The following is a 26,819-nucleotide window of genomic DNA, read 5'->3' as shown; positions in this document are numbered from 1 at the left end:
GGTCAAGGTAGCTACTCAGATCTTGACAAAAGATGCTAAGATGTGGTGGCGAAGGAGGATGGATCAGATTGCCAATGGCAGTGTTGGTGAAATTACTTCATGGGATGAGATGAAGAAAGCTTTGCAGACCCATTTCAGTCCTCAGGATGAAACGTGGGAAGCAAGGCTGAAAATTAAGTTCACAAAGTAGACCAGGAACTTTCAGATATCAGCGGGAGTTTGCAAGTGTGGTTTTTTATCTTCCTGACATGGCGGAGAGGGACAAGGTGTTCAATTTCATTATTGGATTGAAGCCTTGGTCACATAATGAAGTGAAGAGATAGAGGATTAGAACACTTGAGGAAGCTTTTGCTGCTGTGGATAGGTTGGTGGAGCATTATGATAAGACTTTTGATGATAGGAAGAAGAAGTCCGATAAGCCAAAAGATAAGAAGAAGGATGATGCTTCGAAATCGGATGATAATTCGAAGACAAAGAAAGCCTTGAACTGTTAGATATGTGATAGACCGCATATGGTGAAGAATTGCCCTTCTAGACTAAAAGTGGCTACAATTGCATAATCTAATGCGAAGAATGAAGAAGCTTATGTGGGGATGATGCAAATATTTGGTGGTGCTACTGCTACAGAGGTGATCTCTCAGAGGGATCCTGAGAGGAACAAGTTGGAGTATGTTCGGATGAAGGATGGGAGTGATGATATACTCAGTATGGTGGATAGTGGGGTTTCTCACAACTTCATGGGTGAAGATATTGCGAGAAGAATTGGACTGAAATTTGTACCAGTGAAGGCATAGATGAAGACAGTCAATTCTCCTCCTGATAGTGTTCTTAGTGTCACTGAAAAAGTGGACACAACAATAGGTGAGTAGACAGGGAAGGTCGACTTCACTATAGTGTGGATTGATGACTATGAGGCTATGCTAGGAATGGAATTCTTGAAACAATTCGATTCTATGATTGTTCCACATTTGAAGAGGCTATACATTTACGATGGAAGGGAGGATGTACCCATTGGTGTTCCAACCATTGGAGTGACAAGGCCTGATTGTAAGCTGGCGGTGAGGCAGATGCAGGACAAGAAGCGGATGGAAGATATGAGTAAGCGGTTGTCTATGGTTGAGACAAAGCTTACCGAGCAGTCATTGGTCATCAAGACTCTTTCTGATAGTATCTTAGACTTTTCAAGAAGGCTAGAAGTGGTCGAGGATGATGATGATGATGATGAGGCATATGTGAGGCCGAATTTCTGAGAGGAGGATCGGGTCACTTATCTACAGAGGATGGAGATAGAAGATCCTGACAGATGGATTGAGATGATTAGTGAGGGTGAGCCTCCAGGCTCTTCTCCATCCACATCTTCTTATATGACAAAAAGAAGGGGCTCACTGTTAGCTACTCATGGCAGTGAGTCGTTTAAAACAGGTTGAGCAGGTATGGAAGATGGTGCAGGGATGGCTTGGAGTCAAGCATCATGGCATGTTGCAGATGGGACGGAGTTTCCATGGACTTGAGCATGGGAGAGATTCTTGGTGAGTCTGAGATGTGGCAGAATCCGAGATAGACTAGTGAAGGCATAAGGATGGATATTCTTATGATTTGAGCGTGATAGTTGGATTGATCACCCAACTAGTTCAAGTCATGGGGGCTAGCAATGTACTAGAGAGATGTTGACATCAGGCAGACGAGGAGGACAATTCACAGGAGGAGGATGACACATGATGAAGATGGGAGTTCTACATATGTTGTAGGGATGTTTGCAGTATGTGGAGGAGTTGACATCATGGGCTGAGGATGAGACAAAGATTGATGTTAATCTTGGTGGATGGCTACCAGGATGGTATGTTGTCGAGGATAACAATGACTTCAGGTGGATGAGGATGAAAGGACCTGCGATCCTTGAGAGCTCTCGGCTTGAAGTGCGACAAAGGAAAATTGAAGTGCAAGCTTGACCTTGGAACACGAAGGTATAATGAAGTGCGTAGGAGGGAAGAGCGATGAGTTTATATGTGTGGAGGCATGGGTTTGAATGTATGGAGGCCAAGCTACGAACATGGGTAAGCTGACATGTATCTTGGGCGAGATTACGATGGAGTAGGGGCATTGGACAAGCCGGCTGGGCAACTAAGACTTCACCCTACCTTTGGTATATACTGGAGATGTGTTGGACTCATTTCGGCCATCTCTCAACACACAACATCTTCGCTCATGTCAAGAGAAGGCGCAGAACTAGAAGGTGGATGCACAAGAGGTGAAGTCACAAATTTGGATGATGCGCCCGTTCTTGGGCAAGGCTGCACGAAGTTAAGTGTTGTTCTTGGTTTTGGGTGAAGGGCGCGGGTAGGGTTTCCCACCGGTTGGAGAAAGGAGTGCAAGTGTGGGTGCCTGGTTTGTGCGACGACTTGACACGGGTTCTTGGGTGACTCGGGTGAGCGCTCGCCTGTCATGCAAGTGTGCACGGTGACTTGGTGAAGTGTTGAGATTGTGGAGAAAGGTGTGTATCGGGTGGAGGCATCCGTGTGTGGTGACTTGGAGGTACGCCCATGTTGGGCAAACAACATGATTCTGCGACAAGGTGAACGAAGGGTTGGTGAGTCGTGCGGCGACTGTGCGGAGGCGCCGACGAGCTAGGCAACTGAGTTTGCCAAAGATTGTAAATTTGGTTAAGTATGAAACTTGGAGTTTCCAAGTATACTTGTAAAGCTTGTAACTTTTAAAAGATTGTATAATATATTATCGAGTAGACTCATTGTTCAAGGAATTGCCCCTCCCTTTATACTGTACAATTGTGTTCTTCATTTATAATTGCTGATGTTAATGAATGTGTATGGGTGTTCATTGGTATAAAGGAACCATTAATAATACTTGGTTCTGAAACACAAACTAAGTAGGAATAAGTGATTAGGCGTAGTCCACGAACATAAGTATTGGTGAAAAGAAAGTGTTCGGTGGTGCTGCACCTCGCCTAGAGTGGTTGAAAGACTGCCGCGGGCTTGGGGGCGTGACACCATGTCTCTTGATGCCTTTTTTCTCCATGAACACAAACTAGTGGATATTAACAAAGTTATGTTCCATAATCCATGCCTAGTACAAATATTCTATATATAGTTACCATAAAAAAATAAATATAAAATATTATATTATAATAGTTATAATAGATATAAAACATAATATTATAATAATTAAATATGGGAAAAATATATCCTCATTGTAATAATATAATAAAAAAGACCATGAAATTAATTAAATTTAAGAAATTCTTATACAAAATATTACTATAAAACTCGTCAAAATGCCCTTTAATTATTTCTAGGCATATATTAAACGCGAAATACAGGATTTTCAAAATGATGTCCCATAGTAGTCTTATGTAATTGGCAATATTGTGAAATGTATTTAGTTTGGAGTCTAGATCTCCTAAATGAAGCCCGCATTTTACTTGGTAGGGTCATAATTATCTTTTTATTCATAGTTATTTCTAGATCCTGTGACTTCATGTTAAAGGAATCTGAGATGGATAATTTTGGAGGAAAGTGTAGATTAAATATGATTTGTTAAGAAAAAAATAAAATAATATGTTATTCGAAAACAATATAATTTTTATAAGTGGTTATATTGTGATGGTTCTAATATGAAGTTATTTGTAGTTCTTGTAAAATTTGGAATTTAAAGTTCAAATTCTCTCCTCACTTATTATTTGAGGTCTCCTTGAAAATGCGTATAAAGTGGAATTACCAATTGCTCCAATACTCGTAAAAAAACCCGGAACATTAAGAATGTGCATTCCTTTATGATGAATTTCCATTGTTACCCTAGTGTATGGGTGATGGGCCATGTTACACGATAAATGGAAATAGTGTGGCGTGTGTCTATTAGTGAACGTTGTGAAGAACAATGTTTCCTTATTTCTTTTGTGCATATTGCTTTCTGTCGATTTTAGTTTCTGGTGTCTATGTGACACAAGGGTGTAGTTATCTTAGTATTCATGAATTTTCCAAGTGTGTATTAGAGCATTTTAATTGTGGCAAGATCTTTTGTTTTTTTTGTGGTTCAATTCACTTTTTCTGCGTTTTAGTTTTTGGTGTTTATGTGACCCAAGGGTATAGTTATTTAACTCTTTATGAACTTTCGAGCTGTGTGTGTAATTTAAGAGAAATTTTATTATGTTGAAACTTGAGACTCGTAAGCTTGTATCTAGTTTTCTTCAATAAGGGTGCCCTATTACTTGTTAGAGCATAGCTTCTACATGAGTTATCTAAGATTGGGTGGAAAGGACCGAAAGGGAACTTTTGTTTAACAGTTTTTTATATGTTAACTATGGTATTTTATATGTTAACTATGGTATTGCATTGCTGAAAGACGGATAAGAAGTGTAGAAACAATTCACAAAGGGGTGTTTTTTTGTGAAGTAAGACTTCAGAATATTTTGTAGATACTATTATCGAGCATATTTTCTTGGTGGTATTGATTGTGGTGACCAAAGTCTAATTTCCAAGATCTCGATGAATGTAGAGAATCATGTAAGCGTGGGAGAAATCTATGCAATGGTCGCAAGAATCGTCGGAAAATTGGATAGTGCATTTGTGGTTCGAGCATTTGTATCGAAAATACATGCAAGATATATGAGTAATTACCTTAAAAAGTGTAAAGAGAGGCCGATAGGATTGCTAAATTGGAATTGTATAATTGGAAAGTTTGTACTTTGGTTTGAAATAATAATTGTGTATTAGCTTTAGGTTTTTTAGTGTGTTTGTGTTAAGTTGGTAATACACAATTAAAATAATAATTGAAATATTGAGAGATGAAAGTTGACCAATATATAGTTTTCCACTTATTTTACCAATGAAATATTTAGAACTATTGTGAAGAAATATTGATTTTCTAGTTATACCAAATGAAATCATAGGTACTTATTACTTTTGCCTCATGAAATATTGAAAGATGAAAGTTGACCAATATATAATTTTCCACTTATTTTACCAATGAAATATTTAGAACTATTGTGAAGAAATATTGATTTTCTAGTTATACCAAATGAAATCGTAGGTACTTATTACTTTTGCCTCATTTTAGGGATTCTATGATGTTTCATGAAGGGAATTCATTATTTTTATTTTTTTCCAATCTGGCATTCTATGATGTTTCATGAAGAGCATTCATTATTTATATTTTTTTCCAATCTATGATATGGTGGCATTCAAAATATAAGTTGCAATCTTATTTCAATTTATATTCCCTATGATTAGTGATTATCTCATTAAGGAAATTATATATATTTGTTATAAAGTAAAATAATAATTTTTTAATACTAATAAAGATTTATATCATAATCATATATTTGAATTATTTCAATCATATTAATAGAATTTACATTTTGAAAAATTGCATTTTTATATAATTATAATTTCAAAAATATAAATAATCATTAAACATCGAAATAAAGAACATACAATTTAAAACAATATTTTATAGTATTTCTTAAACTCTCAAATGCATACGTGATATATTGATTTAAAGTAATGATAATCTATTCACAAGGAAACAAGACAACATATCCATATGAAATTTTAAGATTCAATCCATAGGAAAATTTTAAGATTTCCTCCATTACATGAGATCATAAGGATTTGTGTTTTTATGTGTAAAAATAGATAATATATATTATTTCATTTAGCTATTTTTTTATTTCAAATATTATTGTGATTTTTTCATCTTACAATTCATTTAGTTTAATTAGCTAGAAAACTTCCTAAGTCTATATTCATAATATAATATTCAAATTATAAACTTATTAATCTTTGTTTTAGATTAAAAAAATAGGTTTCGGACAATTACATAATTACATTAAAAATTCATTGTTTCTATTAATGAAATGGAATAAGATATGTTTTTCTTATATATTCTCTTTTATTTATTATTATGTTACTAGGAGCTTAACTTTCAACTCATTTTTAATTGTTTTTTAAAAATTTATTAGATTTCCAAATGTTTTTAAATTAAATAAATATTAAAATATTATATATATGGGAGTTGGATTATCAGCTGATGCCCCTGGCATGCCATACAACTCCAAGGGATGTGGCAGTAAATTCTCTCCATTTTGATATCTTGTTTATGTAGCTAGAAGAGAATTTTCTCCATGTCCTTGTAATTTGACATTCCCTGAAATGTCACCTCCATACCTGCGGATATCTGCTCCATCGCCTTACCTAGTAGACTCTTCATTAGCCAGTACAAGTACAGTGTTTTCTTGAACTGTGTGATTCTCCCACTGGTGTTCCCTGGATGCGAAACAATAGTCCTTCAATTATCCATCTCTTCCTCCATCCCCTTATCTGTCCAGGGAGTCGGGCCTCTCCTGCGGCGCCCACGTCCACTCGCAACACAGGCCATGACTTGTGTGCTAGAACACTATTGACACCTAGAAAAAGTTAGACTCAAATTTAGAATTTTCGTAATACACCACCTTTCTTCTTCTTGTTTCTTCTCTCCTCTGTTTCTCACTGCATACATGCAAGGGTGGACCGAATCCCGTAGATCCCAGAGGGGAGGTCTTTGACCCTTACCCCGTGGCCCACCATTGTTCCCTTCCCTCTTACTATGGATTTTATGGTCGTCCCACCCCGTCTCAAGCCAAGCCTAGTGGCCCTCCTCGATTCTTTGTTCCAGATCCTTGCTCCGTGGGCCCAAAGATAAATGGCTTTGCCTCACGATTCTTGGCCTTGCCATCAATGGTCTCATCCTTAAAACTAACAATGCAAACATCTTTATATATGGAAACTCACAAAGCCTTATAAATGCAAACATTATATATGGAAAGGGAATTGATCATACACTCTTAATTTATCAAGAAAAACATTGCACCTAATTCAAAGTCGATTCATCTTAACTAATAATTAATCAAAGAAAGTTTCCCAATGTCAACGACCATGAGGAGTAGGAGCTTAACCGTCCCATTGTGAATGTTATTCAATCTCTATACTCCATATAACATACATGTACAATTTAAAATATAGAATATTTGAATTTAATGCAATTAAATTGAAAAAACACACGTCTTCTTCTACATTTAGTCAGAGTATAAAATATTTGATCATTATGCTCTATGTTGTTGTCCAAAAAAGTCTTTATATCACAATACGTAAGTCTCTGTTGTTGTTGTTCGAGTTAGTGCTTACTCGAGGGATCGTCACCGTGTATTTCACAGGTACCAGATGAGGTGATCCACATAATTCTTGCTTCTCTTCACATCACACATCTTTTCAATACAGTCCTCGTTTCCCAGGAATGGCGTTCCAGGATCCTGTCTGATAAATGGCTTTACCTCTGAGATCGCCCACTAGTTTTCAACTGAGGATTCTTGGCCTTGGCATCAATGGTCTCATCCTTAAAACTAACAATGCAATCAGCTTTATATATGGAAACTCACAAATCCTTATAAAGAGAATTGATCATACACTCTTAATATATCAACAAAGACATTGCACCTAATTAACGGTTAGAGAAAAGAGTCAAAATCGATTCATCTTAACGATTAGAGAAAAGAGTCAAAATTGCATATTGTACCTTCCATATGTCCATGACTTCATGAATTGTAAAAATGAAGTTTATTCCTCATGGAAAACAGAGACACCATTAATGCTCGAATGTTATGGGTAATGTTTTTGCAGGGGAACCTCCTGTAAAGCAGTTCTTGAATATATTGTAATGCTATTTAAAAAAATGGAACAACCAAACTCTATATATCACAGTAAGGCGCATAACATTAATTGTCCCAAAGTTAAATTTGTTTAAAGAACAAGTCTTAGAGATTAATGATAATCGTTCCTTTTCAAAATGGGATTAAATGACGGTTCATATTTAAAGCAAAATAAGTGAAGGACGCTAGTCAGAATCCGAGATCAAATAACAGAACGCAATTTCAATATTACCATTTAAAAATAGCTAAACATTATTTATGATGCGAAATATAAAACATTTGGAAGAAAAGGGAATATTCAGATTTCAAGGGTTACAGCTGATACAAAAGGATAAGGATAACGAGCAAACACTTGCCCTGCGTCAATAGCCTTCCACTGCCCAGTTGACGGCTGAAAGAAATAGGTGATCGGATAATCTTTCTCATTAACGCCACTTACAAAAATCCACTCACGCCACGGTGCAGCACAGAAAATAAATTCTAAATTTTGTGGAACAGAAGCTACAGGCATCCAAGCATTTTTCTCAGCATCATACTTCATCACTTGTTTTGAAACGATCACGTACAGGTTCTCACATATACAGACAACATCGGAATCCTGCTTCATAATACGCCTTCGTAAACTCCACATGTTTTCCAGCGTCTGCCAACCGCCCGTCTCCTCATCAAAAACTTCCGCGCTACTTAAGGCTGCGACTGCTCCACCAGATGGCTTTCCACTTATCACCATAAATTTCCCGTCCAGGTAAACGCCCGCTGATTCACAGCGGTTTTGAGTCATGGGAGGCAAGATTTCCCACCTGTCTTCTTCCACGACGTAAGCTTCCACAGTGGACAGAGAGTTGCCATTCTCATCTTCGCCACCAGCGACGTAGATAAGTCCTTTCGAAGAAGAAACTGCAGAAGCAAAGTAGATACGACTAGTGGGTATGTTGGAGCCGCGGCGCCATTTTTTGGACACAAAATCAAAGATGAAGACAACAACGTCCAACCTCACCCACATCTCAATTTCGATAAAACATCCTCCAAACACGACAAGCTTTTCATTCACACAAACCAACACGGTCACAAATGGAATAAGATCAAAAGGAATAGGTGGTGTCCTTTCCCACGTCTTCTCCACAGGGTCGTATACTGTTATTCCATAAACAGCGGGAGTGAGATTTGATTGAATAAGATATATCAAATGTTGGCTCGTGCCATAGGTCTTTCTGTCCTCATAGAACCGGGGACTACACATCATTTCCTTCCAGCTTCTGCACACATCCTTCAACTCATCGTGTGATATGTAAGGAGCGCGTAACAACACTTGCCGTTGGATATCAGTAGGAACATTCAGAAAATCTTCCATTATTGGCAATGATGAGAGATTTGGTAAATGAATGTTGCTTAGAAATTGAGTGTTACCTCAGAAACCCCCTTTTGTCTCTTGGATGCGGATATTGAGATTTTATCTCTTGGCGGCCTATATTGAGATATAATTCTTTGTATTAATACCTTCAGCAGTTGACCTGAGGTGAACTATTGGCCGACTTTAATGGATGACTACCATTTTCGTTGTTCCCTAAAGCTCAGAAATGCCCATCCATATTAATTTGGTTATAATTAATAATTAAAATATTCATATTCATATTTATATCGATGAGTATTTATTATGAATATTAAATTTTCCTATTTATTATGAATATTAAAGTTGTGGTATATGTTTTTACATATAAACTATGTAAAATACTTTCAAATCATTTAACATTTTGAGTGGATGATACATTTTTTATTTGGCATAATACAAGTTAAAGTAATATAAATTACAAATATAAAAAGTAAGGAAGTAAAACTAGAGAGAGGAGGATCAACAAGGCATCCTCAATATTTTGAAATTGACATTTAACATGGATTTAACTAAATTTATTAGTTTTCAGCCTTTTTAATATCACAAATACTATAAATTCTATTAAACCTAGTCTTTTTAGGAGGCTTTACTATGAATTAGGTGATCTTATTTAATAATTTAGTTTTTGTCCTTTATGTTGGTTCTCTGTGTAATATAAGCAACAATTTCATATTAACTAATAAAACAGGTACATTCTTGTGGCTATTGGCCAACCATTAGGAAAACAACAACAATAGCATACCACAAGCGTAGAGATTTTGTCGATATTACTATATTGATATGATAATGCAAATAACAGAACAAAAACATTCTAATGTAGAGTTACTATATAATCTATACCTATAATTAACATGAGAAGCATATTTTTTTTAGTCAAGATAAACAAAAATTATCAACCTAAACATATATGAAGGAGAGTCACTAGGTATTTCTTATGGATTCTCATTCTCCTCTACTAAATTTGGGAAGACCACATCGACAATCTTATCAACTAGAGAGGCACTTTGTTATTTAATTCCTTTATCTATATCTAGATGGCATCAACACATATGAATATTTATTACTCAAATTCACTTCTCTCCAAAAGCACCTTACCCACATTGACTTCATATGCTAGTAGAGGATGAAAATTTGAAGATATATCATATGATTGACGTAGATATTTCTTGTATCTCAAACCCAATCTCTCACCTCCTCCTGAATCTCTTCATCTTGGAGAAAATATCTCTCCATCTAGTTTGTTTGTGTAATATTTATTTTGTTCTTATGCATTTTTCTTAACCCTAATCCATGGTTTCGCATGCCTTCCATGATGAATTCAATGACCTTGGGTTCTTCCGGGATGAGCATCCTAAAGGGTAGATGAGAACCATCGAACTTTTGGGAAAAATTTAACTCTCAATTTACTCGAACGTATAAGATTCAAATGGAGGGGACAAGGAAAGAAAAAGTATTTGATAAAAAAATTGATGGGGGAAGTACATGCAAGAAAAAATATTACCTCTTGCAAACAAAAATTAGAACATCCAAAAGTAAAACTACATCAAAAAATACAAGAAATGACCAATGTAACCAATATACCTAGATTAGAGAAGGCATGCGCTGGTGAGGTGAGGTGCTCAGTCGAAATGTGCATCCATATCCATGTATATTATGGTTCAGTCAGGTAGTGAGGTTTTCTTTCCGCAATGAGTAGAAATAGGAGGAAATAACATCTAGAGAGGAACTACCAGTAGTGTTCTTATGCATTTTCTCCATCTATCGTCTTGGAGAAAATTTCTCTCCATCTAGTTTGTTTTAGTAATATTTATGTTGTTCTTATGCATTTTTCTTAACCCTAATCGACTGCAAACTAGGGATCAAAATAACACATAAATTCTACTTCCTCAACCCAATAGGGCTCCCAAATACTCTACGTATCTACCTATTCCTTCATTTCATTATGCTACACCTTGTGCCTCCACTCTAGCATCAACCTCGTCCAGTGGTTCTCCTTCACTCTCGAAGATTTAATCGTAAGCCCTTGTATGTGTATCCCAACATAAAAGAACCCAAAACCCACAACTATGTTTTCGATTTCCTACTCCAAACAACCCACAGTTATTTCATAGTGTGTTGTTTCTATTTTTCTCATAGTTTGTAGTGCACTCTCTCTATGTTGTTTTGTGAAAATCACCCTAATCGTTATCCATTATTCTGTCTCCGTTGAATCTTTTCTCCCACCGACCCCTTTGTAGGGCCCTCATGTTTTCTCTACACAATGCAACCAAAGATGTATGATAAGGGTTTGATGGGCTAACCATCCATTTAAGTATCCCATACTCAATCTCCCTTCCTACCATGCACGTCGTTAAAACTCAATCACAGGGTTGGCGGCCATTAATGCATAGCCTTGACTTCTCAACATTCCATGCAACTCCTCCTCAAGACACTAAATCCATGTCCACTCTGCTTAGTGATTCATTGTGTTTAAATTTCCGCAATTCATTACATGAATTACAATTCATAATAAAAATTACAAAAGGGATTACAATGTTGAAAAGTGCAACTAGGTTCAGTCTTCATAATCACATTTAATAATTATTTTATGTAAAATATGTAAGGAATTAAAATAAAATTATTGTGATGCCTCACTAATGGGCTTCATGAGCAAGGGATTTTATTTTTAGTTAAGGCTCCCATTGAGATATTTTAGGGATTTTTTCATCTAGTCATAAAAGTATATAGAGTCGTTGTCATGTATTGAAGGCATATTACACATTGTAAAAGTCAAATTTGTTTTTATATGTCACCCTCCAAGAACTTGTCACTAGTCCTCACTCAAGTCAACGTATAATGAAAGGGAAAACTCTAGAAAGTTAAATTCGTCCTACATGAGTGATCATGTCTGCCTAATAGTCATGGACAAACCACTATATATAGTAGTGGTCAACCTCATTTGGAGGAAAACAATTCGGGAAATAAATTAAGGAGTAATCAAGTGTGACATTATTGTGGGACCTTTTGTGGGTTAATCTATCCTCACACATGTGAATATTACATATCTGAATCAGGTTGAAGGTCGCAATCATACAAGGGTGATTTAGATTGGATGAATACTCCACTTAAGGGAGCCAAGTAGATGAGAAAGAAGTCTCCCTCCAAAACGAGACCATTCAAGGATCAAACAATGGATCTAGGGTTTTAGTTATGAAGCAAAAGGTTAAAGACCTACAAGAAGGGGCCAAAATTCTGAAGGAATCAAAGAAGAAGAAGTAGAGACTTTATTTAAGGTTAAATACGAGGCATCTGACTTGGCCTTGGAAGGGATCTAGTGTCAACGGTCTTTGTCATGGTCTTGGTATTCATACATGGAAGGTTCTACAAGGAGAATTTATTTGGTTTTTCCTAACAAAGAGCGAGAGGTTTTGGCCATGGATGACAACCTATATACTGTGTCTCTTGTCTCTTTCTCGTTCATGAATTGGTAATTGTCTTGATGAAAAGAACACAATAGTAACATAGGAAATAGAATATCATAATCAAGAAGTGGAAAGACTCTTTGAGGAAATTATCAAAGTAAAGAAAGCACCTAACTATCGGTGCCCTAGATTTCTCACCATGGTATTGAAGCTAAGGTGATGATTTGGAATTAAACGGGAATGGAACAAATTAGATATATAACCATAAAAATAGAGATGCAACGGAAATAATACCTCATTTCATTAATGTAAAATACTGAAATATGCTTACAAACAAAAATGGAAATAAACCAGCTAAGGCGATGGTAGCTTATCTCTGAGAAGCGATGTGGCAGCTACATGCCTCTGAAATGTGTTACAATGAGGCTCGAAGCCCTATTTATTGTTGAGAAACAATGGAAAACCCTTAGCATCCAAAAACCTAACTCTAGAAGATGAAACACCAAATTGTGGGTCTCGTTTTGGGTAAATTGGTACATCAACTTCCTAGGGTCATAACTTGGGCACCCAATCTTCGTTTGAGGCATTCAATAGCTCGTAAGAAATATCTATCCAAGCACTAAAACATTGGGAAGAGCAAAATTAGTCCATGGACCCATGTTACTCCCATATTTCCCAAAAAAAGTCGTTTAGGGCCTCAAAACGGCTCCAAAAGTTCACAACCTGAAAGACTACTAAAAATAGTAAATTGTGCTACAATTAAAGAAACTGAAAAACTGAAAGAGAGAGGTGTGAGGGTCCAAGTGGGATAAGTGGGTGGCCACCAAAATCCACCTAGATTAGGTGACAAAGTCAAGAAGGGGCATTTAATCAAATAGAGGCACCAAAGTTAGTGGAAGCATATCAAAGCACAATTTCATGATATACATCATACCAAAACACTAGATTGAAGAAATCTTGTTCGGAAAAAGTCATGGGATCATAATACGGGAGGAAGCAGAACAAAATACCAAAAACCCTAGAAGAATTTCTAAGAACATCTCTCAACCATCATCTAAGGAGTGGAAGATTTTTCAAAATACCAAAGAATGTTAGATCGAATAAAATTGTCATCATCTTCAAATGGGTTTTTTAAACAATTTGTCTCTCACTAAATCAAAACTTTAACTTTTGAAGAACTCCAACAAAGTGATCTCTCTCCAAAATGGAACAAGGATTACTCTTGTAGAAAAAATCTATCAAGAAGTAGTCTTCTACGATCTATATCACTGTCAAGTTAAAGGAAGAAGCAACTATAGAAAGAAGCATCTACTCAAGTAAGTATATTTATGACTTCATCTCAATCTATCAAAATGTATTTTTACAAGGGGAGAAACAAATTAGTTGGGGCTTCAAATTTTTCTACATGGAAGAAAAAAACACATCTAAATCTTATTGAGAATGAAGTGATCGAGCAAATTAAGGGATCAATAACCCAACCTCCTAAATAATATTCTCAAACATTTGCTAAATACATGAAAGGGGCAGTGAGGGCCTAGAGGATTGAGATATAATCCATTAAGGGCTCTCTCATCCCACGTGTATCAAAATTAAGCAGTTCAAAAGATGTAAAAACAAATTGGTAGAGTTGCTTTTCGTAAGTACTGCGGGAGAATTCATCTCTCTAACGAAATAACTCTACAAATTGAAGACTTCAAAGGAAGAAATAATAGCCTAATATTTCATGAGGATTTTATAAATAAGAGATCAACTTCAAGATCTATGTGAAATAATTTCTGACAAAGAAATGACCATTATAGTAATAAATGCACTAGGAGAGGAATGGGGTAACTTCACTTCAGATATTTATGGGAAGGAAGGAGCCACTCCTTTTCAGGATATATGGTCATTATGCAATATTGAAGAGACTAGGATAAAGGAAAAAACTAACATTGGATCAAATGAGAAAAGTCAAGCATATCTTGTTATCATAAAGAGGAAAGACAAGTTTTGTAAATTTGGCCCTTAGAAAAAGAAGAACATGGCTAAGATTCAATGTTATGGATGACATGAATATGGGAAGTATAGAAGATATTGTACTAAACTTAAGAAGGACGATAACAAGAGAAATAAGGACAAAGCACATATTACCGAAGAAATGGAAGAACCTGAGATGAAGAAGCTTAAGAACGAGGAAGCAAGAGATCTCTACTATGAATGAGATAATATGCTCCACTAAAGTACTCTTCAGTTATGTAAATTATCACTATATAGATAGGAACCATTGGAAATAAGATAGGATAAGTCATATTTGAAAATGACATCATGGTAGAAGCATTAGAAGTAAGAGCTCATCAGATTACCATAGGTAATATGAAGGAGGAACAAAATATATGGTAGTCAACTATGAAGGATACATCTCTTGGAACCATCATTGAAAGCTCAAATGACACTTATTGGATAAAGGAAGAAGCCATCTAGGACAAGGCTCATCATACACCATTCAAAAGGGTAACATTTGCAGAATAATATATGAAACATCCTCAAGATACTCTAAATGGATCTTCATTGAAAGGTTCACCAATCACCAGGGGAAGAATGTGTTTCATCAAGAATTTGAAACTCGTAGGATGCATGAGATGCTGCTATGATTGTTATAGACATTTTTGTGCCTTACAGCATTGAGCATGAAATATCCATAATCTAAGGGATCCAAAGTCCCTAAACATGTTGTTCCTACCCCTAGAGGAACAAGGCTAACAAACCACAGCAATTCACAGAAGTTCTCCACCAGAAACTGCTCAAAAATAAGTCAATTCAGGATCATGTCAATGGCTCCACTAGCTATCTGCGCTGAATGTCAAAGCCAACACTGGCTACCTACGCTGAATGTCAAAGCCAACACTGGCTACCTGCGCTGAGCGAGAGTGGACATGTGGCAAGCTCATTTCTCAAGGTGTCAAAACCCAGGAAGCTTCCAAAATGACACTTGCCTCACGAAATTCGACTGGTGATGAGTAAGAGGTTCCAAATCTCCAAGTGGAAGCAAGAACCTCCATGTGGAATCAAGAACTGACAGAGGGAGAGGACACTAGTCAGATCTCAAGCTGACTCATCCTCTCTCCAAAACATCTATATATGGATCTCTCCTCCATGAGATCTAGAGGCTGGAATTTTGTTATTGCAAAGAATTTCTGTTGGTTTTAGACTGGAATCGTTGGGTGCTTAATGCTTTGAAGGGAGGTGAAGATAGGAATTCCATTTTGCTGGGAAGGAGATGTTGGATTAGAGCCCTCTGGGTTGTATCTCTTCCTGAACCTTGTTATTAATCAATAAAGCTATCTTGGTTTCTCCTATATACTGATGTATCTTTGATGTATGATTGCATTAGTATGTTTAGTTTACTTCTAATCCTGAAATAGTTGTGTTTATGAATCCACGTCTTTGTGTAGTGTTCTTCTCTTGTAATCTTGCAGAGACCTGTTGAAACTGGGCGAGCGAGAAGACAAGTAGCTATGAACTCCCAAAGAGAAGAGAAACCGGATCGAGGGACAAACGGAAGACAGTGGTTAGTCCATCCATCTCTCTTCATTCTTAATTCATAAAGGAAGAATACTAGAATAGCTATCTCTGTTTGTTGCTAAGGCACTGTCACACCTTAGGTGGATAGGATTGTCCTGCATAGGCATTTTTCCCCACAAATTATTGGCGACTCCACTCGGGAGATTTGTTTTAGTCATTTTATTTGTGTCTCTATCATTGTTTGTTTCATAGACTCAACAACAACAATCGAACAGCTTCTGCTATTCTCAGTTGCAAAGTAGACAATTGTTGCCTTGATCCAATCACTGGATTTGTCTATGATCTGAACAATGGACTCACAAATGATTTGATGATCCTTTTTGATAGATCTTAGTACCCTCTCAAAGCATCCCTTTGATTGTACCTTGCTTGTTGCTTTTATTTGGCCTGAAACCGTTGATTAATTAGCAGTCTGTGACCCAGAACCCAGTGAGAAACTCTTTTTTCTCGTTCAGCGCGAACCCTGTGAAGGGATTATGCATTTCAACGCAGTTCCCGTAAAGGCCACCTGCGCTGAATGTCAAAACCCCAGTGTTGAGGTTGCGCTGATCCAGTTTTGCCTTGTGCAGCTGGGGTTCTCTGCTCTCTGTTGCCCTATTTTGATATCTGATTTTTGCAGCCTGTAACCAGCATAGGTACCAGTCTGATAACTCCTTTTCTTTGCTTAAATTCCACCTCCTTTTGTACAAAAAGACTGTGAGTGTTTTTGTGTGTTTGTGGCGTCATTTACAGTTTTCCTTTGCATGAGTGAAATAATCATCCTGTAGCCCTTGATTCAGATTTGTTGATTGTGATCTTAGGAGAGAGTTCATTGGCTGTTTACAGTTGATTATACATTTGCTTTTGCTTATTCGTTTGATTTTGTCTCTTTTAAGTGTTGAAACAAGTGTTCATTTCGAAAGTCGTAAAGTGTTGTAATCTCTTCTACCCTTTCTGATATTGAAAAAGTAAACTTGTTTGTACTTGTCATTTAAAAGCAAATTCAAAGTTGTACAAAAAGCTTTCTTTGTAGGCATCAATACTAAGAAAGCGGAAAACAAACACCTGCATTGTGCATTTGCATTTTGATAGTTTGCATGCTTGATTTAGGAAAAGTGCAATAGAGTGTGCTGATCGCTCTTTGAGAAAAGATGGTGTCTTTCTTTTCCCTTAGTAGCTAGGATTTTCAAAGTTGAAAAGATATAAAGCTTGCTTATCATCTTTAGACTGCATTTAGGAATTGTACCATACATCTTGTGGTGATCCAGAAAGGCAAACTTCTAAAAAGATCAACTTAAAATAAACTGAATGAACTTAACAACGCTTTGCAACATAACACACAACATAGAGGTCTAGGCTAGAGACGTGTTACGGCGTCGTAAAGCCTAGTGACTGTCGATCTCGTTGAAGGTGGGTGATTCCTCCTGAGGGACGATAGCGCCAGTACGGATTGTGCTCCCACGTACCGTCGCATATATATTGGGATACCCCTATAGGAATTTAACCTTTATCCTTAGGAAGCCGTGTCGGCCGCCCTACTGATCGTAATGCACTGAACACAGCATTCAAGAAGAACAACTGCCCGTACCCTAAAAAGTATTCTGCGGTTTTGCGAAAAGTTTGGCACACCCTCTGCCTAGAACTCCAGATCAATTTCTTTTGGCCTTTTTCAGACTCTATAACAGAAAAAGTCCATCCAAGCATTTGTCACTTCGGGCTCGTTAAAACATCGAAGGAGACTAGAGTCATCTTTAGCTTTTTCTCGACTCTTTAAAAGTGAAAAAGCAAGTTGTGTCTAAAGCGTCGTTAACAATTTATTTTAAACGGAACAATCACCCTTTATTCCCGCTTTGATCTTTAGGTTGAAAAGATGGAGCACACCAACCAAGGAATTCCCCTTGGTGGAAATCCTAGTCCCTTCTCCTCTTGGGGAGATGTTGGTGCGCCCCACATGGCCACTTTGTCACTTCCAGGATTGACAATTGGCCTGCCAATTTGGCTCTTTTCAAACAATGTCGTTCAGAACACCACTATTCCTGAACAGTCGAGTCAACAGTTAGACTAGACCAGAGTTGCCCACCAACCTTCTACTTCATCTTCCTCTCCTCCTTCCTCTTCGCTTGACAGAACTGGTAGAACAAAAAACCGAGTTCCTAAGGAGAAGAAGGAGAAGAAGAAGAAAGAGAAGAAGAAGAAGGAGCCAAAAGGCGACTAGGGGCAAACAAGTGTCGTCTGACAAAAATCCACACACAGCATTCACTAGGCCTAGATCGCCATGTGTCATATGCAAGGGAGACCACTTCCACGGAGATTGTCCCTGCATCCCTCAGATACTAAGGGACTGGTCTCCCCGTTTGCACAATTCGGTAGCATCAACCTCTGATAGCCATGTTGACTGCTCGACGTCAACTAGTGGAACTGAAGCCCCATGACAAAGAGGGAAAGCTAGATTTCCCTACAGACTGTGTGAAGATGATCACGCCATCCACCGTTGTCCCTTCTTAGACGAGGCAAAAAGAGTTTTGGAAGATCGCCCGATTTTACGATCGCAACTTCCTCCTGGATATCAAAAACTCCTGCCAAGTCCTTCACTAGTTGAGAACCCGGCTGGTCCGCTCAGGTGGTCAGCCGAAGCACCTATCACTGGAGATGAACCGTCTGAATCCATACCTGACGAAAGTCAAAAGGTTGAGGCAGCAGTTGACCCGATTTTTCCTTCAGAGGCTCTATCTTCGAATGATACTATCACAGAGGAGAATAAAGACGACACCGTCCAAATTCTCTTCATTAACACTGACTCCGACGAACACGGGGGCAATGCACCCATTCCTTTATCACAGGAAGGAAGTCCGTCATAGCGATATCCGGCCGTCTATTCGGTCCCACCACCAAGCAACCTAGTTGTCTTGTTCGACTGGAACAAACTAGGCAGACCCCGGTTGCCAGCCAGTATACCATTCAGAATTATCGTTCAAATATACAAAATGCTAATGGCTGGCACAATTATTGATGAGGGGGCATCTGTGAGTATCCTTTCCTCTATTGCTTGGAAAGCGCTTGGTTCGCCAGCGCTTTTGCCTGAAATGAGAAATCTATCAGGCTTTGATAAAGGAACTAGTCGACCTTTAGGGATCCTCCCCAATGTGCCTGTAACATTGAAAGGGAAGACCGTTCAAATGAACGTGATGGTCGTTCAAGGACCCTTGGATTATAACCTACTCCTTGGACGAGACTATATATATTGCATGGGAGCCGTCGTCTCCTCACTCTTTAGAGTAATGTGTTTTCCGTATGAAGGAAGAGTGGTCAAGCTCGTGGACCAACCTTCATTTCCCGGATCACGCATCGCAAATAGTCATGTACCATCCCTAAATGGTCTTTTCACGCAAGAAGTGTCTCAACCCACGGTCCGTCCTCCTGATGAGCGCGAGTAATCCAGGAGGATATGACTAGAACCCAGGGGGCATGCGTCCTGGTCTGCTTCGACAGGGAAACTTTGGGTATAGAGTAGGTTTCTACGGGAGAATATGACTAGTCAGTACCCCGTCCGTAGAGGAAGAGGGGTTGTTCTAGAATAAGATTCTTTTGTCAAAGTTACGTGAGTTGGCGGGCTACGTCGCTCACCTTTGGTAGACATCGCCGAAGAAATGTTTTGTTTGCTCCACGAACGAGACAATCTTTGGGTAACCTGAAAGAGGTAGGCCTCTCTCGGCAAGACAAATGTTTTGGCGGAGGTGAAGTAGTGGTAACCTTGAAATCGTACTTTATGCCTCGGGGCATGCAAACCTTTTGGAGTGCAAGCAAGGGGCGGCTATTTATTTTTTTAAATTTTTAGGACCTCTAACCCTTTAAACTCGTAGGATTAGTCATTTCCGAATTTGCATAACGAAAGGATCCGGAGCAAAGCTTACGTAAGATCTAAGCTCCCTAAAAAATAGCATCTTCAATGAGACACTCTTATCATATGACTGGTATAATCGAGCAGTTTTAGCACAAAGTTCATGCTCGTTAAAAAATAAACGCAAGATCCGAGCAGTTTTAACGCGGACTTCATGCTCGCTAAAAAATAAACATAAGAACCACCCGGTAAATAACCACTGTGAATATAACTTTATCAGCCATTAAAGCCTTGGTCGTGTTTGCACCGTCACCTCCACTTTTCATTTGGCCGATCGTTCACCTCCATATGATTGTTTACCCATTTTGAGGAACAGCTGCGAAGAGTGATTTCACCTAGCCATCCTTGTGACACTGCCGTGATTGGAAAATTCCAACCTGTACCTGGAATCAGCTGCTAACCCTGTTTATCACTCGTTCCTCAAAAGACGAGTTTTCTTTAAGCTCTTTTCAACTAACTCGTAAAATATGAAAATATTGCCGAGTCCTTGGCCTTCCAGCTCGTTAAAGGGACAGGAAGTGCTATCCCTCCTCTAGATTTTAATCTTTTTGGACCTGAGGGATTATTGCACAAAAAGATCGAGCGCTTGTTTGTTCGGCTCGTTAAAACTATCGAAAACTCATCCCTTCTGTATTGTTTTATACTTTTTCGGACTTAAGGGATCAGATGACGAAAAAGGAATCTTGGAGTTAACTTTATGTACCTTTTCAGACTCTCTAAAAATGAAAAGGACCGAGTTATCCTTGTCGTTAGACTCGTTAAAATCACTAAATAGCGACAAACTTGTCTTTAGATGAGAACGAGTTTCATTATCGCTAGGCTCGTTAAAACATATTGATGGGCTTGCCCGAAGGGCAGGTTATAGAACAAGCATATGTTATCCTCCTCAAGCTTGACAAAAATAAAGAGGTACTGGTCAGCAATGACTAGGGAAAAATTGGGAGAAACTCAAGAAAACTTTGATGGTAGCAAGTCGCTCTTGAACATGACACTTTTCCTCCGTACCACAATCGAGTTGGGTTGTTTCATTCACCGGTCACATCACCATGGTCTCGCCATACCATCCATAATTTGGGTAATGCTACCAATCCATCGCATCAGTGTCGCCATATGTTCAAGAGAAGTCATTCAGAAAGAGTCAACTGTGTCCCATCCACTGCCATACATTATCCTTCATCAGTTCATGACCGCCACCCTGAATCACATGTCACAGATCGTTTTCACCTCCATCAAAACCATTAGCTCCGTTCCATGTCAATGATGTGGGATACATTAAGGCCCTCCTTTGACGGATCGCTTCTTTTCGACATCAGCTCATTATCCAAGAAGTTGATCTAGGAACAACCCCTTCAGTACTTTGAAGCTTGCATGCCTCAATGGCAAGTTTCTCACTTCCGGCGACAGGTATACATCAATGACCTTTGACCAGAAGATTTTGTGTGGTGTTCGACGCCAAGTCCTTTATTCACACCACGTCAATTGTACTGCAGTACCTTGAGGGTCATTATCATTATCGGTGATTCCTCTCGCGCTTGTTAACGGTTTACCTCATTGACCGGTAATCAAGCGATGTCTTTCCATGTTCGACTTCAGAACAATTCTCACATGGATCGACTTGTACTTAGAGTGAAGATTGAACAAGTTTGAAGACCCCAGATCTAGTTTCATCCATCCGGGCTGCAATATATATTCAGGAAAGATAAAGACATTTGACATGTACATCATTGCAGCAGATGATCATCCTACTCAAAGGATGATAATTTCATCAAAATTATCAGTCTACCATCAGACGATTGTCTGTTCTATGTACAGAAAATGAATTTATAAAGCTGAGCATGGGAATGCCCGCCTCAACTAGATCATGAAAGCAGTATGAAAAATAATGCATTGTATTGTATCTTATTACATGTCTCCTCCCAGCATTGGATGAACTTCGGATCCTCCTGGATAAAGCATTTCACCCGATAAACAACCTCATACTTTAGGGGGCAACTGTTATAGACATTTTTGTGCCTTACAGCATTGAGCATGAAATGTCCATAATCTAAGGGATCCAAAGTCCCTAAACATGTTGTTCCTACCCCTAGAGGAACAAGGCTAACAAACCACAGAAATTCACAGAAGTTCTCCACCAGAAACTGCTCAAAAACAAGTCAATTCAGGATCATGTCAATGGCTCCACTGGCTATTTGCGTTGAATGTCAAAGCCAACACTGGCTACCTGCGCTGAATGTCAAAGCCAACATTGGCTAATTGCGCTGAGCGAGAGTGGACATGTGGCAAGCTCATTTCTCAAGGTGTCAAAACCCAGGAAGCTTCCAAAATGACACTTGCCTCAGGGAATTCGACTGGTGATGAGTAAGAGGTTCTAAATCTCCAAGTGGAAGCAAGAACCTCCAAGTGGAATCAAGAACTGACAGAGGGAGAGGACACTAGTCAGATCTCAAGCTGACTCATCCTCTCTCCAAAACATCTATATATGGATCTCTCCTCCATAAGATCTAGAGGCTGGAATTTTGTTATTGCAAAGAATTGTTGTTGGTTTGAGACTGGAATCATTGGGTGCTTAATGGTTTGAAGGGAGGTGAAGATAGGAATTCCATTTTGCTGGGAAGGAGATGCTGGATTGGAGCCCTCTAGGTTGTATCTCTTCCTGAACCTTGTTATTCATCAATAAAGCTATCTTGGTTTCTCCTATATACTAATGTATCTTTGATGTATGATTGCATTAGTATGTTTAGTTTACTTCTAATCCTGAACTAGTTATGTTTATGAATCCATATCTTTGTGTAGTGTTCTTCTCTTGTAATCTTGCAGAGACCTGTTGAAGCTGGGCGAGCGAGAAGACAAGTAGCTGTGAACTCCCAAAGAGAAGAGAAACCGGATTGAGGGACAAACGGAAGACACTGGTTAGTCCATCCATCTCTCTTCATTCTTAATTCATAAAGGAAGAATACTAGAATAGCTTTTTCTGTTTGTTGCTAAGGCACTGTCACACCTTAGGTGGATAGGATCGTCTTGCATAGGAATTTTTCCCCACAACATTGATGATATAAAAGTGACACAGATCAGGGGATTGAAGCTCTTTTAGAAGAATTGCTTGGAGTCTCGATGACCCAAAGGAAAAATGGGGTATGCGTGCTTATATTTGATTTTTGCAAGTCATGTCATATAGTTGCATATATCATGAACCAATGATATATCCTAATAGCATGATAAAAAGAAAGGATATCCTCACTCAAAGGGATGAAGGAATGCACGGGTCACACATTCAGTAGATGAAATCAACATAATATGTCTTCATGTGAAGTATGAGGTGGCTGACTATAATTTAGGAACTCTTATTAGAAGTTCTTGGGAATGAAATGTGTGAAGAAAGGAAGTACTAGATCATGGAAAATGAAACAATGGTAAAGGAAATCAATATCTGAAATATCAACAAGATTTGACTATGATATATCATTGGAAGATATGAAGACACTGATGGAGACTAAAAAAGAAAGATATCCTTGAAAATATAAATCTTTGTAGATGTGTCGATATGTATGCTGGATGTTGATACAAACTAGAAGATATTAGGATGAAATACCATCACAAAGCTAATGCTTTTAATGTTCATTCCTTTATTTTTGAAGAAATATATAGATGGGCTTATGCAGGGTTTCCTAGGGAAGAACTATGAATGTCTTCGAAGAGAATCATGTACAAGGATGTAATATCCTTCCAAAGGAGATAGTATGAAGAAAGCATCATTTCATGAAGCATGGCCAGATGTGGACTGATGGATCACTTCCTCATGAAAGGAATAATAAAATGAATGACCCATGGATGAGAGTGATGGATGGTTTCTTCCCTACGAATAAATACCAAAAGATGAAGAATCCATAACAAAGAAGAAATCTATGACATCGAAGGAAGGATCTCTTCAAGAAGTTCGTTATCTTTTCTTCTCCATCTGAGGAGCTATTGCAGGTCCTTAATTAAGAGGGAGCCTGGAAACAAGTTTCTTACTTGGAAGAAACTTGGAAAATTCCTAAGCAAGAGGGAGTTTATGTACATTTCTTTTGTAGGAATGAGTAACTTCCTTTATTGGAATATATACTTCCTCCCTAATTAAGAGGGATAGATAGAAACATCATTCTGGTCTTCACTTGGGAAGACAGAATGGAGGATTTTGTAATCATCTGGCATTTTATGCTCTTTGAGGATGAGGTAGGGAATCTAAGATAATAGTAGTCATTCTTGGAGGATTTGGGATCCAAGGTAATAATTGGGAGTTGGGAATCAAAGATAAGAGTAGTCCTGATGGAACACAACCTCAGAACCTAGGTGGGGTATGTTCCCAAGGAGACAATGGTAAGGGTGTTTATAAATCATTTATCTCTCCAACATTGAACTGAAATCTTGTGGAGAGAAAGATTTGTTAGTGAAGCCTTGATATGTGACAATGTTGGTTGATATGAAGATAAAGAGATGGGTTACCAATCCAACTCTTCTTGTGAGAAATTATTTAGATTAAGAATGACAAGTACCATTATGAATACCTCCCTAGTTAAGAGGGAGTGATGAAAATTGTAACTAGGTTCAGTCTTCATAATGACATGTAATTATTATTTTATGTAAAATATGGAAAGAAGAAAAATAATATTATTATAATACTTGACTCATGGGTTTCATGAGCAAGAGATTTTATTTTTAGTTAAGGCTCTGTTGTGGTAAAAACACAACACCCCCCATTATTTGATGCGTCCGCTTCGAATAATGGGGACCCTTTTTATAAAAATTTGGGCTAGGCACCTTTTTGATTTTTATTTTAATTGATTGCCCTACGCTTTCGTTAATTTTTAGTTTTCTTTGGATTCTTGTTTTGATTGCTTTGTTAGAATCGATTTTTTATAAGCTTCCCATTGACGCTTGTTTCGCCTCATTTGGTTAATCGGTTTGAAAATGGCACTCCTTTGAAGTCTCATCATTTATCTAGACTGGGTTAAAAATCCATAAAATGTACAATATTGCATTTTGTAAATAAATTAGTTCAATAAGGCAGTCATTTTAAATATTAACCCATAGCGAGTTTTTACTAACATTTTTTCATTTTTAGTTATGCGGCCAAATCATTAAGCAGCGGGATTTTAGTAATCTACTCCAATAAATTACTAATATCGAAAATCATAATTTCAAAGTGGCTGTAATTTATTTTTTAATTTATTTTCAAAATAGCTATAGTTTAATTTTCATTTTTTAAAGTGGCTGTAGTTTATAAATAACTAACTTCATAGAAATAAAACCAAAATAAATAAAAAATGATATTAAATCTTAATTTAATTATATTAATATACAATTAATTTAATTAAATTAGAATTTAATATATAAAAAATAAATAAATAAAAATAAATTATGATCGCATCGGAAACATTGATCGCATCGGGAGTTTTCATATCTGCAAGTTTATTAACCCCCGATAACCTCCCATGCCCGATACCAATTGCCGATCACCAAAATATAAAGTTTCGTTATAGGTCTCTATCGCATCGGAGCTTTATGTGAATCAAGTTAAACACTCCTCCCTATATCGGATCGGAGATTTTGTAATGTAATGATTTTCATAACCCCAACACCTTGCCGATCCGATTTCCCGATTGTAAAAAGTCAAATAGCATAGGGGGCATTAACTTAGGTTATCTTTCAAGTTTGTTTTGAGTTTCAACTCATACGTATGAAGAAGTGGTGTAGGTTAGTTAATATATATTAATTAGTTTATATAATATGTAATATTATATTATATTAATTAAATTAATAATATGTAATATTATATTGTATTAATTAAATTAATTAATATGTAATATATTATAATCTGTAATATATTATATTAATTAAATTAATTAATTATATGTAATATTTAATTAATTTAAATATCAGTTAGATTAATATTAATTAGTTTTTAATTAGATTAATATTGATTAGTTTTTAATTAAGAATGGATTTGTTTATAAATCATTAGTTAGTTAAATTGATAAATAGTTTAGTTTATAATTAGGAATTAAATTAGAATTAATTAGGGACTAATTTAGGATTTAATTTTTAATTTAAATTCTCATTTTTTAGCCCAGCAACAGAATTTCCAGATTTACATCAGATTTGACTCATCAACTTTGGAAGCTCATAAATTGAGTTCTACTTGGCCAAATGAGGCTCAGGATGGCTCATTGGAAAGAGAAAATCAAGGAGAATATTTTGAAGGAGGTTTCACTAACAGATTTAATCATTTATTGGGCCAAAAATTAGGCAGAAGATCAAGCTCTGAATTTTGAAAACAAAATCATTTTTCTGAGTTTTATTTTCATTGGTCCAGGCCTCTTCAAATTGCAGATTCACTCGTCAATGATATTCTTGGCCAACTAAATCACCCCAGGCATCAAAAGAGAGTTTATATTTTATAGAATTTGATTGGATTTGATTTAAATGCCAGAAATGCCATGTTGATTTTATTGTTGCATTTTAATTTATTTTGATTTCTTTTTGCAGAAAAACACAGTGGAAGAAATATGGAGAAAAAGATCTCAGTCAACGAGAAGGCTCCAGCAATTGAAGATCAGAATTTTGAGCAAGTAAAATTGGATTTGGCAGATTTCTCTTCACCAATCTTTCCTCTCAAGAATTCCTTCTCAGATAGTATAAGTAATAGATTGTAGAATGTAAAATAGGAGGGCTCTCCTCTGCAATGCTAGACTTCTAAAAACACTACTGTAATAGGAATTTAGAGTTGTAGGAGGGAGGAGTGAAAAATCTCAGATCTGGGGGATTATTGAGGATTTTCCTTTTGTATCTTGAATTATGTGTGAAGGGCAGAGTTTGCACTATTGTGGCTCTAGTTTTGAAGGCAGAAGTTCAAGC

At 37.3% G+C, this 26,819-nt stretch overlaps 1 protein-coding gene across 1 annotated transcript; it reads right to left on the bottom strand.

Moving 5' to 3' along the window:
- Positions 1 to 7,994: 7,994 nt before the first annotated feature.
- LOC149186498 (F-box/kelch-repeat protein At1g80440-like) lies at positions 7,995 to 9,047 on the bottom strand. The gene has a single exon (XM_089409368.1). It carries the CDS (start codon positions 9,045 to 9,047, stop codon positions 7,995 to 7,997), a length of 1,053 nt encoding a protein of 350 aa, XP_089265494.1.
- Positions 9,048 to 26,819: the final 17,772 nt, after the last annotated feature.

This window comes from Pinus tabuliformis, chromosome 3_1 (assembly GCF_031772625.1).
Source record: "Pinus tabuliformis cultivar Carrire ecotype Pingquan chromosome 3_1, CPIR1, whole genome shotgun sequence".
Taxonomy (NCBI): Eukaryota; Viridiplantae; Streptophyta; class Pinopsida; order Pinales; family Pinaceae; genus Pinus; species Pinus tabuliformis.
This window is presented reverse-complemented; position numbering and strand designations above follow the sequence as displayed.